General features: G+C 35.0%; 3 protein-coding genes across 11 annotated transcripts; 1 reads left to right on the forward strand and 2 right to left on the reverse strand.

Moving 5' to 3' along the window:
• Positions 1 to 331: 331 nt before the first annotated feature.
• Positions 332 to 5,384, reverse strand: LOC140967520 (tRNA (guanine(37)-N(1))-methyltransferase 1). 6 transcript variants are annotated; one of them, XM_073428081.1, is made up of 13 exons: positions 4,894 to 5,384; positions 4,691 to 4,804; positions 3,900 to 4,043; positions 3,722 to 3,819; positions 3,497 to 3,601; positions 3,335 to 3,397; positions 3,041 to 3,114; positions 1,759 to 2,284; positions 1,568 to 1,687; positions 1,253 to 1,411; positions 817 to 923; positions 628 to 702; positions 332 to 555 (listed from the first exon to the last, which is right to left on the reverse strand). In XM_073428081.1, exons 3-13 carry the CDS (start codon positions 4,004 to 4,006, stop codon positions 457 to 459), a joined length of 1,533 nt encoding a protein of 510 aa, XP_073284182.1. In that variant the 5' UTR covers positions 4,007 to 4,043; positions 4,691 to 4,804; positions 4,894 to 5,384; the 3' UTR covers positions 332 to 456. The 6 variants fall into 6 exon arrangements, with proteins under 6 accessions (XP_073284182.1, XP_073284186.1, XP_073284181.1 ...); XM_073428085.1 differs by having other exon boundaries at positions 3,912 to 4,046; XM_073428080.1 differs by having other exon boundaries at positions 3,900 to 4,046.
• A 2,416-nt stretch (positions 5,385 to 7,800) lies between these two features.
• On the reverse strand, positions 7,801 to 9,800 carry LOC140967573 (organic cation/carnitine transporter 1). Its single transcript, XM_073428179.1, has 2 exons — positions 9,261 to 9,800; positions 7,801 to 9,131 (listed from the first exon to the last, which is right to left on the reverse strand). The coding sequence occupies exons 1-2, from the start codon at positions 9,676 to 9,678 to the stop codon at positions 7,951 to 7,953; spliced, it is 1,599 nt and encodes a 532-aa protein (XP_073284280.1). The 5' UTR covers positions 9,679 to 9,800; the 3' UTR covers positions 7,801 to 7,950.
• A 1,385-nt stretch (positions 9,801 to 11,185) lies between these two features.
• On the forward strand, positions 11,186 to 15,628 carry LOC140967521 (TITAN-like protein). Of its 4 annotated transcripts, none has more exons than XM_073428089.1 (7): positions 11,186 to 11,531; positions 11,621 to 11,747; positions 12,530 to 12,836; positions 12,972 to 13,048; positions 13,883 to 13,931; positions 14,151 to 14,530; positions 15,255 to 15,628. In XM_073428089.1, the coding sequence occupies exons 1-7, from the start codon at positions 11,257 to 11,259 to the stop codon at positions 15,270 to 15,272; spliced, it is 1,233 nt and encodes a 410-aa protein (XP_073284190.1). In that variant the 5' UTR covers positions 11,186 to 11,256; the 3' UTR covers positions 15,273 to 15,628. The 4 variants fall into 4 exon arrangements, with proteins under 4 accessions (XP_073284190.1, XP_073284191.1, XP_073284188.1 ...); XM_073428090.1 differs by having other exon boundaries at positions 13,886 to 13,931; XM_073428087.1 differs by having other exon boundaries at positions 14,115 to 14,530; positions 15,255 to 15,627.
• The last annotated feature ends 476 nt before the right edge of the window (positions 15,629 to 16,104 follow it).

Below are 16,104 nucleotides of genomic sequence, written 5' to 3' on the forward strand. Positions count from 1 at the left end.
GTTTGATTTCATTACTGAAAATTGGATTCAAACATCCCCCGTATATCACTTCTTTTTAATTTTTACATGGGTTTGAGAAATAGAAAAATGTACCCCATCGTGGGAAACATGCCCTGTTTATATGCTGTCAGTTGTCACACTTTCAAACCATTTCATGTATGAAAATCACTCAATTTCATGCATCGAGCGGACATCAATGCATGAATTGTGGAAGATTCGACTAGTACTTGGCCCCTTACATTTTATGTACTACTTGATTGGATTATCGAATTACACGTAGAATGAAAAACACTAAACTGCCGAAGTGATAAAGATAATATGAAACGATGAGTAGAAGTAATAAACAAAAATTCAACAACAAAACGAAGAACTCGAAGTCAAACATTAATCAACAAAGCCTATTGATATCGTTGGTATGCATATGTCTAAACCATTGAGCTGCAGCAAGAGCTGATTTTAATCGTGAAATGTTGACTTTGATGGTTCAAAATGTCCCGCCGTTTGCTTGTTTTCAGTACATGCTTCTGGTAATCTGAAGCTTAAACAAAACATCGCCTGCAGGAAAAAATATAATCTTTAGAAACTATAATTTTGCATATGATATGATATCATGTCTACGGCTTTTACCTTGTTTGGGGCAACATCTCTAACACGGTAAAATATTGGATCTTGTATGTGAGCACCCAAGGCCTTCTCTGCCTCCTAAGAAGAGGAATGAAAATAGCGTAATTCACAGTTGGTCTGTGTGGAGGAAAAACATTGATTTCTAAAATAGATAAGCGGATGGGAACATGGTCTCCACAGGAAGAAACTTACTGATAATATTGATTCATTTGCTTCATTTGATCGCATGAAGCAATAGCAGTGGATCCATGGAAGAGAACCTTTCCAGTACCTTCTCTCTATTAGATCTCTAAATACATCTGCAAAAGTGGGTCAACAATTTCCTTCACTTTCTCAAAGAAAAACCAAGCAAAGTGCAAAATTCAGATTTATATGAACAAAATTCAAGAATAGAATCAAGTTCACAAAAATAAAAGTTAGGAGAATAGAAAACCAGAAGAACATATATGTCAAAGGAAGAGAACATACAATCTTCAGGGATATGTTAATAAGCCGCAACCGGAGCTTCAATTTCATTATTATAACTAGTTAAAACTTCAATGACCGATATTAAGATATGACATGCTCAAATTGCCACTAAAACTCAAATAACCAAGCAAAAAGTGGAGTAGGAATATTGAAAAGTCACCAAGAAATTCCAAAGCAGAGGCAGGTAGGTTCATTATGACATGATCAATGTGCTCCCAGGCCTTTGAGTTGAATGGCTGAGAGTCTCTCGTGCACTTGTTCAAGCCTCTTTTCTTTTTATGAGGCACGTGAAAACCAGCACTAACAGCAACTCCATTTTCTGCAACAGAAATTAGAAAACCACATATGAAACAGAAATAACTACGATTTAATATCAAAGGCTATATGTTACACTAGCAGCAATATTCCATGGCAGTGATTCCTAGCTTTCCAACATTCAGTAACCCCTCCCCTTCAACCCATAATCATATCATACCTTCAAGAGAACTTTCAGGACGTCTTTTTGATTGGGCTAATTTAGTATCGTCCTTCACACATGATCGTTGATTACCTTCACATAAGATTAACTTCTGATCTGGTATATCTTGCATTGCACCTTAAAGATCACAAAAAATAACATAAAAGTTCACTATCATATAATGCAAAACAGCAAACTAAGACACATACCACTGGGATAATTACTATCTTCTGACTTTGTTTGCCCATTTGTTTGCATCTCTTTGCCAGAAGTCTCCAAATTATCTGTATCAGATCCTAGACAACTCTCACTTGAAGGCACTTTCATCAGTGAAGATACAAATTTTCGTGCATCCAAATTGTATGCATGGACAAGATTATCAACCTTGTTTTTTTCTGCATTGATCTTCAAATAACGAATGCTGTCTGGATTTAAGTCGTTTGCATACACATGGCATCCTTTTTGTGCAGCTGGTATAGTAAATGGACCAATACCGGCAAACATATCACAAATAATATCCCCAGTCTGGAACATTGAAATCAACCTCAAATGCTCATGTTCCAATCTAGAATTCCAATAAACCAAGCCATAGTCAAGCTTGAAAACTGCTCCGTGTTGCTTCACTTCAGTAACCATGTTGCAGTCTCCAGCCAGTACCTCAAATTTCGGCACACGAAACTCATTTGTTATTGTTCCAACTTTATTAACAATGGTCTGGATTCGTGGATAATTTTTCTGGGAAATAAAAGAATTATATGAAAAGGTGATCATTGTTCCCAGTCAGATCATTTTTCTATTTTGGAGAATCTTATGACACAATTCTTAGCATATTTTTCAACAAAACAAGTCACTGGAGCAGTTCCCACAAGCCATTAAGATCAAATTCTAGATCTAAAATTATTAAACCTCAAACAATTTCCTATTATCTAGTTTCATTTTCTAGCATTGGGTATCATTCAAATAGTCCACGAATAATTCTAGAATCTATCAGACAAGTTAAAATTTACTTCTTTTGAGATTCACACTTCTCAAAAAGATTACAAAGATAGAAAGGTAGGATTACAATTCAATTGCTCAACTTTTTCAAGCAATAGAGTTATCACAAACGATTATTCAAAGTAGCAAACTTATATCTGCATCTTGATTATATAGATCTCTCTCCAATTTCTACTTCAGCTATTTAAGACTTAAAATACAGTTTAATGTCATTCTGTATTGGACCCAAAGGTGTTTTCCAATTTAGCTAGCCCTTATTAACATTCAAGACGAATCCAATACGATTGAGAGACATCCTTCAAATTTGAGCTTGACCTTAAAATTTTGAATAAATAAGCAATTAACTTTTCATTGAAGCAGGAAGTTGACACTCGATTAATTCAATCCAGATGTGCAAAGGCTGCAATGCCCCTTGTAAAGAAATAGCATTGGTGGCACAAGTAAAGAAGAAGTTAAAAAAATCTGAGTGCTGTACATTGAAGCATGTAAACATACATCATAAATAACTTTTGCTATAACATCCTTATATGGGAGTAGTTCATCTGTTATATTTAGGTGAGCAATGTGACCTGCACAGAAATCAGAAAGGTTGATCATTAATAGGAATCTGTGTGAAGAATATTAGATGTAAACTGCAACATTCAATTAAAGTCAGGTCGCTAAACCACAATTGGTAACTTGGTAAGCCAGAAAAGAGAAAATTGAAACGCGTGTGCAAATAAACTTAAAAAAGGTCATTTCAAGCTTGAAAATAAAAGAATAAAAGGTTATCACAGAAAATAGACTTAACTATGGTCTCAAAAGATGAAGGTACTTCTACCCCAAGTGGCAAAATCTGCTTCAATATATTGTCTGTAACATAGAAATATAGATTTAAAAAAATAGATAATTCATCTGTTTTAAAGCATGAGAAAATTGCAGTAGCTAGCTATAGTATAAACTACAAGCTACCTGCACTCCAATATGAATAACCAAGAGTAAATGAATAAGGAACCACTTGAATTTCAAAGAGCTCTTTCAATTCATCAACTTTATGACTAGGGATTTCAGATAAATCTGCAAGCGAACTCAAAAGCAAATTCACATGACCGAGCAAGAATACCAGAACATAATATGTCAATCTTTAAAAAACTGCATCAAAAGGCGCTACATTTAAAAATAAAATAGGGTTCATACCAGGATTTTGAATTCTCTCAGCTAATATCATGTATCGATTTTTGTTGCAAGTTGGATCTTCCGTGATAGGTTTGATACGTGGCCTATCAAGCAAATACCTATTCAAGTGGAGGAAAAAAACATGTAACAAAGCTCTGCAGATGAATATCATCGAAATAACTTGAATTATGTAATGTACTTCAGTCCACACCCATTGAGGATTCGAGTGGCGAGCTTGCATTTTTCCCTCGGAATTTGAAGCGCCAACACATTGAAGTGCACATCAAATTTACTGTTGTCTAACATTCCCTCCTTCCCGAAGAAAGTTATTCTATCGATTATTCTTCTGAAAAAAAAAGCGCAAAAACTATTAGGTCTTGTGAATATGGTGTCTTCTTAATATCAAATGTTCAGTTACATTGATGCGTATAACTAAAATAAAAATGTGTGTATTTTATTTTATTTTATTTTGCACATCAATTATCAACTGATAATACGCAATTCAGCATATAATACCACATAAATCAACAAATAACATATAAATCATATATATGATCATCAAATGTCTCTATCATGCATCATGAAAATAACTGATATCTACTTATATTAACCAGACAATTACTTATCATGTAATCCTCAAGAAATCCTCACGACAAGACTGAAAATGTCAACTCATACAAATTACCTGAATATTAATTTAAATGATACTATTATCATATAAAAATCTAATAATCATTTAAATTCAATTAAATTTCCAACTTCAACTATTTAGGCAATTTAAATTTCTAAAATTTCAATATCGATCAAAATGCCTAAAAGTATTTCAAGATTAAATTGTCGCAAAATATTCTTTTTACCTTTCAATGTTGCTAAACTAATATTCAAGCAACTAGTTTTCCGAAATCTCAAACATTCCATTTTCTTCCCAAAATCACAAAATACCTTGCAAACTTCAAATATAACAATTCTAAGGCATCAAAACTACGAGACCTGAATTAACAGCACTATAAGTTCAAAATCCCAATTCTCTGTATGCTGAAATTCGAGACTAAAAAATGGAAGCTGAAATTTCGGATTGTGCCTCCAATAGCGCAAAACTTGAACCTACAATATTAACTCAACGAATAATTTATCAATATGAAGCTAATAATCAAGCTAAAAACAATTTAAGCCAAGATGGAAAATTATCTCACCTAGGCAGCCTACACTCAGATTCAAAGGCTGGAAAATATTGAGTTTCACTTCTCAAACTCGAAGCCTGGTCGGAACCAGACCGAAGCTAGCGGCGATACTCGGCCGGAATCACGCCGGAAATGGCCGACGGCCTGTTCGGGAGTCGCAACAAAACTTCACAAAATTAGTATGGAAAGATAGCTCTCTTCGTTAGCTTTCCAAATCCGGGATCGGTTTGAATTTTCGGCGACCGACAGCAGCGAACGAACGACTGGAAGAAAAATAGGTCACCGGAAAAATTTCGAAATACCCTTCAACGTCGGTACCAAAACGTAGCCATAGTCGTGAGCTTTCCAAATATCTACTCGGTTCTGAAATTCGGCGAACGACGGCAGAGATATTGCTGATCAAAATTTCGAAAATGGTTGTGAATTTGAAACAGGGGATTCGCTGGGTTGGAGAGTGAAAATCGTGCCAAAATCTCTTGATCTAATTGCCGTAAAAAAATGGTTGTACTAGTGCAAACTTTAGCATCGCTATTTTAATTTTGTGTTCAAAACCGGCATATTTTATTTTATTTTTAATGTATTTTAAAATTCTAATATATATTTTAATATTATCTATAAATAATATTTTTTAATATTTATCTTAAATTTTTTTTACTTAAATTAATTATTTTAAAATTCTCGGTTTAAAATAATTAAGTTTAAAATAACTAATCTAATTTATTGTCATATACAATATAATTAAAATCGGATTATTACATTTTTCTCCTTCTAACAAAATATTTCATCCTCCACAACACACCTTATATATATATAAAAAATATTATATAAATAGTCAAAACGTCTACCATTGATAATCCATCATAAACTCAGACCACTGATAGTACATAAAAAATCAAGTGCATACAATAATTTGTTAGCTAGTCTCGAACAAATGATATAATTTTTGACGCATTTTAACTTCAAACTCCCATATAGTCTCTTCTGTCCCAAGCCTAATCCAATGTACCATAACCAATAAAAATTTTCTTATTTCGAAGTTATTTATCTATTCGATTTAGAATTTGAATAGGATACTCAACAAAACTAATAAAACTGTCCAACTCCACATCTTCGGACCTCAAAACATGAGAATATGAGATAGATCCGGCTCATACTTCTACAACATAATACATGAAACATATCATGTATCGCATGCAAACTCTGTGACAAGTCCAATCTATAAGCCAGCAAACCGATCCTCTCAACAATAGTGTACGGTTCAACGTAACTTTACGCCTGAATCTGTTACAATCCATCCCCAACTACAGTATTAGTGCGAACTATAATCAGAAGGCATTAAAGACAGTAAAATAAAATCAAACACATCTTAACATTAAACATAATCAATGAATCTGACATTGGTTCCTCAGTAACGAGTCTAATCCATTAATCACACGTCAATGGAATATATTTTTCATTACAAAACTTCCTTTCCAGTTCACGATACAGAAATTTTCTTTCGATGTAAAACATCGGAAGGTCAAACTCAACCTTCTGAGACTGTAGAATACAAGCTAATTTAAGGTTGCATGCCTTCCGTATCGAAGTAGGAATTGAAATACATTATTCAAAGGTTAACATGCAAACAAAATACTTCCTTCTGTATATTCGATCGTAGAATATATTCAAAAACGAAATGTCGAGGTTAGAGAATCATGCTCTTGAAATTCCAAGGGTCTTATACGCTAGCTGAATGATCAAATCTTATCATTCAACGACGAGACAATATCGCAATACCTATAGACATAAGAATTAATCCAAGCTAGGTACAAACATTCATGTCTACATTGTTGATGTAAACAAAACAAAATAACACAAGATCATAAATATTTTGATTGACGAACATCCGCAAGTGTGGTATTCACCTGGCCAGGGCAATATCGAATCTTACAAAAGATCCATCCACACATGTATCGTCTCAAATTTTAAATCAAATAACAAAATAAATATTTCAGACTCTTATTTTCTGAATAAATCACAGACCCTTTTTTTTCCAGGAATAATGTGTCAAGTCTTGAAGAAATACATTGACAACCAATCCCTGGATAACATATTTCACGGGGTTTTAATTGAGGGGATGTCTGCACAAATTTTTAACCTTTGTTATACCAGGAGCCCAGAAATTTTTAACCAAAAATTTTATGAGAAATCGGAAATCAAGACCTGTTCGTGTTGATAGACACCAAATTTGATGTGCACTTAGATGTGTTGGCGCTTCGAGTTCCGAGGGAAAAATGCAAGCTCGCCACTCGAATCCTCAATGGGTGTAGACTGATGTACGTAAATATAGTTCAAGTTATATATTTCGCTGATATTCATCTACAGAGCTTTGTGATTTTCTGCACCATATATTTTTTCAGAAGAGTTGGCGGCGATTTGATTGCAGCCAGCGGTTTAATGTGTATTCAGCTCCATATGTAGAAAAAAACAATTCTTCGGAAGAATTTTCTGTTTTACGACATGCTCTATATATATTATTAGCTTACTGATTCACGAGGCTCTACTGTTGACAAAGAATCTGTGTTTGATTATAATTCATTTATCAAAATTAATATGTAAAAAATGGGGAAAATTATATTTTGATATTGTTTTTTGTGTTTTTTCTGAATTTATATGTTTAGTTATGTAACTTCTTTTCCATTTAAGTCCAATATATTCGTGAGAAATTGTTTATGTGACGGCAGTGGATGTTGACATGAATTTTTGTGGGGAAAATTGAATGTGTCAGTTCGAACTAGACAATAAACTCAAAAAAAGGAAACAATCCCAAGTACCACATAATATTCTAAATGTTCATGACAGAATTTCATATCAGCATTCACGAACATTACATGAACAATTTTCAACAGACATAATGGACTTCGAAAAACAAAGACATACAACTTCACTTTTAACAAAATGAAAAATAGAATGCAAATACAGTGTATACACAAGCCAGTAAAGGTCAATGAAAAGACTAGGCATCTAAGTATCCCAGATGCCAGTAATGAGGATACATGCTCCTAAATAATATTTTCACATATCCACACCTTAGCCTAATTCCATGCCATAATCTCCACTTACACGATCCAATTGCTCCTCCACCTCCTGCTGCTCTAAAGTCTCATACAACGGGCAATTCTTGGTCTCAGGCAGCCACAAGATAAAATATCCACTGACAATGGAAAGAACACCGAAAACAAGCAACGAAAGAGACGGGCTTAATCTCCCCAACACAACTAGCAAAGGTGAAATCGAAGCCCCCAACATCAGTGCCTGCCTCAGCATGGAAACAGCGAAGTTCCTTACATTTGTTGGAAAAAGCTCCACACAATAGATATATAAAACATCAAATGCCGTTGAGGCGGCCATGAATCCTACCGCCTCAACCATCAGCTGTGGCAGACTCCCCTTCTTGTGCTCTCGGGTGGAGAAAAAGATGCAGGAAATGCAAGAAATCCCGGCGAGAAAAGCCGAGCAAGAGAACAGGAGACGGCGATTGGTGAAGCTTAAAAGAACGCTGCCAATGAAAACAGCGGGGATCTCCATCATCGCGTTTATGGCAACGGTGAAGTAGAGATTGAAGTCGAGGTTCTCGACGTTTAGTTGGATCCCGTAGTACACGAATCCGACGCCAAAACCGGTTAGCATAACCATGGCCATTCTCTTCATAGCCCATTTGGTGCTCCACAGTTTCTTTATAGGGGAGGAGTTTCCTGGTACTTTTTCCATGCTTGACGGCTCTAAAATACAAATATTTTGAGGCAGTTCTCTCCCATTCATTCTTGCGTATCTTTTCAAGATTTCAAGAGCTTCTTCACTCCTACCCCTAACAACAAGCCACCTAGGAGACTCTGATACAAAAGGTACGAGTATAAATATCGAGTAAACAAGTGGGAGAAATGACATAATCTTATACAAATTTCTCCAACATGTTCTTGTCGGGTAAGCAATCAAGGGAATTGAGAGAAACCCTGCTGCAAAGAAAAAGAAACCGTATTGGCCTACTTGGCCCCGCCATTTTCGGCCAACGGCCTCTGTCGATAGCACAAGGCAGCATATGCCTATGCCCGAACGAGAGAACCCATTTGCGAATCGGAGGACTGCGTATATCCATATGTTTGGGGATATGGAGGTGAGGAAGGTTGTTGCGGAGGTTAGAATACACGAAAGCAGCACTGCTCTTTTTCTTCCGAGGAAAGCATCTGCTAGGCGACCATACACAGCGGAGCCTGCATGTCACAGGATTCCACGGAGATGAGGCAAATCACTCCTTTCTTAAACAAATAAATGATATCATAGAAGTAGAAACCTATCGAAGCTATGTTCCAATAAGAGAAGAGTTTGAGAGAAGAGTGGACCTATGAGGGATCCAAGAAAGTAGAGTGACGCTGGAACGGCAGCAAGAAATCTGCGATCACAAACCAGTCCCCATTCAGCGATGGTGGAGCTTGCATTTCCATTACTCCACTCCCAAGTCCCCGGCTTCAACCCACAAACAGAATCCGTCCCTCCCCTCCTGCCACCGCCGCCGCAGTTCGTCTCAATGCACAGCCAAGAATCCGGCTGCGCATCGGTGAATATCGTGACCAATGTGCTGTGGGAATCAAATATCCAAGCTATTGAAACCAAGAATACTTGCAGAAGCTGTGAAAACCCAAACGATCCCACATACTCTTCCACCACTTCATCCACTGTGAGCTGCACCTTGTTTCCAGTTCCACACGGTACTAATTTTGAGCTCGGTTTTTTCACAAAGCTTTGTGCTTCTTCATCCATTTCTGCTTCGAGTTAGTTCTGGTGATAACGACAGCAGAATTTGGAATTTAAGTATATGTATTTAATTTCCTCGGAATTACCCTTTCTTATATAGAATCAAAAGGAGATATTGCAGGGTAACGAATTGCACTTGTCTGTAGCAATTTCCACCTGCCTAGTGAAGTGTTGTTTGACGTGTTAATGCACTGAAGAAAAGTTGGGTTTTGTGATGCATTTAAGGTGGCAATCTGAGTAAGACACAATGGTAAGCTTTATTAATGAAAGTTTTGACTTTTTTTTGCCACAAATATATTGACTTGTTTAATTTCTCACACAAACTAAAAATATAGTTGAAAAATTCAATTATACAAATAATTTTTTTATTTTATCCTTATTTATTTAATTAGTATTTTAATAGTATAAAAGTTGTTTAAAGTAATTGATGCAATTAATGATAAGGATATATTAATAAAATGATAAAATTATTCTTTATATATTTTGGATAAATAGAAAAATCAACATGCTATATTCGATTAATTGCATAATCCATTAATTATTATTCATTAAACTCAGCTTAAAGTTTATGGGATTCCATGGGTTTGTACGAGTTGATCACATTCGGAAACATATGACAAATGTAATGCATGCGCATTAGACATGCAATACATGTCGAGTGTTGACAATTGCGAAACTCAAATATCATTCTATCTGAATTAGAATTTTAAATTTTAAATTTTTTTAATATTTTAGATTAATGTTAATAACAAATTATACAAAATTTTACATATGATTTTTTTTTTACAAGAAATTGGGCCTTCGAGCATGTCATGGATATGAATTTTTATATATTTTTTAGGTTATTTATAAAATAAAATTTAAGGAAGTCATAAATCAATTTACGATTTTAATTCTGTAAATTGTATTTTTTTTCAATTTTAATCTTTTTTTCCACGAATGTCGATGTAGAATAATTAATTTTGATTTTAAAAAAATTAGTCTCCATCATGCATAATTAATACAAAACCACAATATATATTGATGGAGACTGACACCCATTTTTATTGGCAAATAATACGTGTTCATCACCACGCACATTAGACTTCCCCAGGAACAGGAATATCCATATCATATTCTATAATATATATAGTCTTCCTTGCACACAAATATATAATTAAATATAGAATAATCCTCCTGCTCACATTTCCACAATAAATCACTTATAATGATTATATAAGCAGCGACGGAGCTAAGTTTCGCGAAGAAAACTCGAAACGAAGATTGAGATGTCTGCTTTTTGGGTTCAAAGATTTTTTAAAATTCTCGAAATAGTTCGAGATACTATCATGTTTCGAAAATATTAATAATAATATTATTGTTTTAAAATATTATTGTCAATGAAATGATACTTATCACAATTTATTTATGAATACTGTCGATATATATTTTTTATTTACATGCTTAAAAAAAAATTGGATCGATTATAAATTTTTATACATTAATATTAATATTTGTGAACTACCTACAAAAAAATATTAATTACGTGATGGGATGAATGAATAGCAATCCACGAACCCTAGCGAAGGCCTTTACGGCTACACCATGGATCGGAAAAAGAAAAGCGATGAGCAGCAGCAACAATTCCAGTTCTGCGAGGTCTGCAAACTAAATCACAATCAGGGTCGCCGCCATATCTACTTCCCCAACCACAAGACCTCGCTCCGCCTGCTCCTCGCGCGCTTCCAATCTAGACTCTCCGGGGTCAGGTTCTTCCTCAGAACCCCAACCCCTGTACGTCCTGAACACGCGCAGACCAGCCGATTGTGGTGTGTCTTCTGTGATTGTGATGTTGTCGAGCTGGGGAGCCCCTTTGCATGGTTGGTAATTTGAGAATTGTGTGTACCTTCTGGCTCCGTCAATTTTCTTGTTTTCACTCTTCACATGAACGCGTGGTGAGGTTTTTCAGTGGGAATGCGATCGAGCACTTGGCCAGCGGGGAGCATTGCAGGAGAGTGAAGAGGTTCATGGGGAAATATGGAGGTGGAATGGACCGTCTGGACTTGTTTCGTATTTCTGAGGCGGATTTTGATAAGGTATTTTCAGTCATAGTATAGGAGACGAGTTTCCGATTGTTTGGTTAGAACATCATTCATTGTTGTGTATATTGTAGTTCTCTGTCAGTGAAATCGATGGAATATAAGTGTAGAATCACAAAGCAGCATCACTCGAACTGTTGAAATGTTGGAAAGTTACTGACTAATTTTCACAGTGGTTTTGAAATTTTTGTTTAAAGAACTTGACGAACAAATTGGATAAATATCCTAATTGGATAAATATCCTCGGTCTAACTCATTTTTTAAGGAAATGACCTCTCCTCAAGTGTATTTAAAAAAAATGACCTCCTCAAAATACAATTAGGATCTCATTTTCTTAAAAAAAGAGTTGACCATGTTAAAAAATAAAATACCCCTTCCAATGATTCCAGAACTTCCTTACGACAGTTAATTAAAACTCTTTTCTAAATCCCAATTTGAGCCCTGTACTAACTGAAAAGGATCTAGAATAGTGGTTCTACTATCTTTTGTGCTGATTTCATTGTGTAGAAGAGGTTCGTTAGTAAATTAGAAGCAGTGAGATGGGTATCGGTATCTAGCGTGTTGGAGTAATAGTTTGCTGGTTGTTTTTTTTTTGGGGGTTGACTTCCAACTTTGTATTATTGAAACTCACTAATAAATTGTGGTCTCTGAATTTTCTTCTTCATGGTTGCTGCGTAGAACTCTTTTGTTATCCTTTTTGTTATCTCAACCTTTTACATTGTATATTTTTATTCTATCATGATAGTTAACACACTTGCTTTGTTTCCCTGTACTTTCAGTGGGAGAAGAAAAGCAAGTCATTGAAGACTGTAGCCGCCAAATCGGGGTCTGTTGGACCTGTCATTGGACCATTGAATAATATCCACAATGAACTGAACCCTGATAATGTTAATAGTTTTCATAAAAATAATGTCAGTTCTCTTAATTTTAGTGTAACAAACGATGTTGTGCCTTTACAAAGATATACGAATGAAAGAGATCAAATATCCTGTTCAGAATTATCTTCTATGTCTGAGATTGGTTCTTCTTCATGCTCTATTTTGGATGCACAAGTGGGAGACATACCCTTCTTGAAGGTTTCAAAAGGTTATAGATTGCTAGTCTATGCACTTCAATAAAAAAACATGGGCCCTGAACTTATGTGCATGCATTTCATTTATCACTGATTTGGTGCATTACTGCAGTTGGACTACTAATCTTATTGTCTATACTTTTTGTTAGGTTGCATGATCGATCAATGTTCCTTCAACTCTCTTCACAGGGAATGCCCATTTTATGGACCTTATTGCAACGGTTCTGTAAGTTTTGCACTTTATAATATACTGTGGGATCATTACCTCTTATTGTGATCTGTTGGATCTTCCCAGATCTTACTTATAATATTTTGGTCCGGCAAAGTTTTTTACTCTTATGCATCTATGTTGTATTCCAAAAGTGCTGATGAGTTACACTCTACTGTTCTATTTACTTGGAGAACTTATACTAGTGTTGATTCTGGACATGTAGCTTATGTGAAGTTGGTGATCTTTCAAATTAAGGGGCTTGTTTATATTCTTTTCGTTTGATTTGGTACAAATGGATGTTGTGATTTTGAGAAGAATAAATCTGCCAAAAAGAGGTTAAACGTTTTGTTGTCCTGCTTTAGTGTCGTGGTCCTTTTGTGTGTTTCTTTCTAAATGATCGATTTTGTGAGGTTTGTTTTGTGATCATGACATTTACTACTCTGTTTTTTATTCTCTATTATTAATATTATTATTATTTTGTTTCGTGTTACATTCTAAAACCACCTTAATTCTTTATTTTCATTTTTTTAGTCAAGTGAATTTTTGCTCACTTTCTAGAATTTGGCACGTTTTGTACTTCACAGTCTCTTGTTAAGTTATGGATTTTTTCTTTTCTATAATATCGTAAATAGCATGATCTCTTAAAGTGTTCGTTGGCTGTGTGGTTAAGCAATTTGAACCCTTTTCTTGTTTTAGTTCATGATTCTTCTTTGCCTTTATTATATGCTTCTGTTTTGGCATTTGCACTGTCTGTTGAGGTTGTTTTCAGAATTTGATAACATCGAGGGTCATGTTACTAAATAGCATGATTTTGGTATTTTGAATTTGATAACACCATGGATTATATAGCAGGTTCCCCCAGGAATATCAATAGCTATAGGAGAGAGCAAAACTCAGGGTAATTTTGTATATTTTTTTAATGCATGTTCTTTCTCCATTATATCTCTCAGTTTTACTTCAGATGTATCGGAGTAACCATTTGTAAATGCCTGTGTATAATCATGTTCCTTCCACGTGGCCTCATTCATTCGAATTCAAAATAGTACTGTCTTAAGCGAAGTTCACCTTTTCCTCTTTGCAGGTTATCTCACACAAATTTCTCCTATTCCTCATGAAGGCACTAATGGAAATGTTCACACTGGAGCACCTCCTCCTTGGTTTGATGTGTCGCAAGGCAATCAGCTTGATTCTACTCAGAGACCAGAACCGAGCAACCTTATATCTCCTAAAGCAGGAAAGTCATCAAGATTGAACCCAAAACGAGTTGGAGCTGCTTGGGCTGAGAGAAGAAAGCTTGAGTTGGAATTGGAAAAAAGAGGGGAGCCTTTGACTAGCACTTTCAATGCTAATTGGCTTCCCAATTTTGGTAGGGTTTGGCAATCCGGGACCAGAAAGGAATCTAGAAAAGAGTTCCAAATGGAGAATTCATTGCCCTACAAGGAAGATGTTGAATCAAAGAATCGCATGCCATTACAGCCGTACATCAGTAAAAAAATGGTAAATTTTGCATTTGTGCTCTGTCTCATCAATTCTAGGTTTGTTCACACACCTGAGCTGGATTTGTTCTGGATGTTTTTGGTGTTCACGTTATTTGCATCGCACCTATGCTTTTGTGGATTGGGGTCTGCTTGATAAATATTTCTTCATTTATCTTTTCTATACTGTTCTTGATGTGTCTTTGTCGGCAAGAAACTCGTATGAAATTATTTTCTTCAACACGTAGACCCCGTTTGGACAAGTACTTGTAATTATAAAAGTGTTTTTAGAAAAAAATTATAAAATGTTTTAAAACATGTTTTAAGAATAAATATGTGTATGGACAACTATTCTATAAAAACGTTTTTTGGGTTGAAAATTTTTTTGGACGACTATTTAAAACTATGATTTAATAAAACACTAAAAACGTTTTTAAAGTACTTGTCCAAACGGAGTCGTAGCTTTTCTCCTCTCTGTTTTTTCCCCCTAAAATGCAGTTCGTTGGGGGGAATTTGTGATAGCAAAATGATATGATTTTTTTCTTTAAAGGGAGTACCAGGGAGCCAATCCCATTATCATTTGGTTTTGGCTACACTCCTTCAGCATGTGCTTCCTATCAATTCTAAATTTAAGTTGAGTTAGAGAATTATAATTGAATGCAGTGTGGAGTGAAACATTATACACTCAGAAGAAGATTGTTTTGTGTCTGAAATCTTTAGGCTCGTTATCTTGTTTTTTATTGCAGCTAAGAGACACGAACTGAATGATGCATTTGACTTCATATTGGGGCACACATGGTTTCACTATCGCGAGTACTTTTTCGAGTAGCCTTTTCTTCCCCCACAAATTTTGGACAGGCAGAAGATGAAGTTATGAGAATTGCACAAGGAGAAACGAGACTGTCAAGTCCGTCCTGGAATGGTATTTTGAGCATTGGTTTGACCCATATAATACTGGTAGTTGCTCCTTGATAATGGAAAATGATGATTATTTCAAGCGTTGATTAAATTGTTTCATTTCTTTGTACGTACTAAGTGGAAGGCTATGATAGTTCGGCGACATTTGAATGTTATGTGAGATTCTATTTCTCGATACAAGCATAGATTTTACATGTATTGATAAACGTTCATCTTTATATACACATTTGAGATAGTAAATCTTGAGATGATAACAGGACGGGTTTGATCAAACCTGAGATCTGCCCCACCCAACCTAGCCCCTCTTCACCCATGAACCTGTTTTTGTAAAAGAATAGGTTTCTTGTGAGACGGTCTTACAAATATTTATCTGTGAGACTGATCAACCCTGTCGATATTCACAATAAAAAGTAATATTCTTAACATAAAAAGTAATATGTTTTCATGGATAACCCAAATAAAATATTCGTCTCACAAAATACGATCCGTGATATCATCTCACACAAGTTTTTGTCTTTGTAAAAATACAAAATAAACATTTTAAAAATTAAATAATTATTAAAAATATTTTTACTTTATATTAATAATATTTAAGAACAAAAAATATAACCACAAATTAAATTATATCAATTTTTATTTAATTAATAATTTAAAAATAAAATGTCTAATTATATATTT

Source organism: Primulina huaijiensis, unplaced genomic scaffold (genome assembly GCF_012295235.1).
Source record: "Primulina huaijiensis isolate GDHJ02 unplaced genomic scaffold, ASM1229523v2 scaffold25443, whole genome shotgun sequence".
Classification (NCBI taxonomy): domain Eukaryota; kingdom Viridiplantae; phylum Streptophyta; class Magnoliopsida; order Lamiales; family Gesneriaceae; genus Primulina; species Primulina huaijiensis.

Excerpts from the sequence above, each read along its gene's own strand:
- LOC140967520 (XM_073428084.1), bottom strand. The coding sequence starts at position 4,006 with ATGTTAGACAACAGTAAATTTGATGTGCACTTCAATGTGTTGGCGCTT. Across the intron at positions 2,285-3,040 it reads TAGCAAAAGTTATTTATGAT|AAAAATTATCCACGAATCCA; the intron begins GTATGTTTACAT and ends TTTATTTCCCAG. Across the intron at positions 1,412-1,567 it reads TCCTGAAAGTTCTCTTGAAG|AAAATGGAGTTGCTGTTAGT; the intron begins GTATGATATGAT and ends TTTCTGTTGCAG.
- LOC140967521 (XM_073428087.1), top strand. The coding sequence starts at position 11,257 with ATGGATCGGAAAAAGAAAAGCGATGAGCAGCAGCAACAATTCCAGTTC. Across the intron at positions 11,532-11,620 it reads CTGGGGAGCCCCTTTGCATG|TGGGAATGCGATCGAGCACT; the intron begins GTTGGTAATTTG and ends GAGGTTTTTCAG. Across the intron at positions 12,837-12,971 it reads CTTCTTGAAGGTTTCAAAAG|GTTGCATGATCGATCAATGT; the intron begins GTTATAGATTGC and ends ACTTTTTGTTAG.
- LOC140967573 (XM_073428179.1), bottom strand. The coding sequence starts at position 9,678 with ATGGATGAAGAAGCACAAAGCTTTGTGAAAAAACCGAGCTCAAAATTA. Across the intron at positions 9,132-9,260 it reads CTTTCTTGGATCCCTCATAG|GCTCCGCTGTGTATGGTCGC; the intron begins GTCCACTCTTCT and ends TGTGACATGCAG.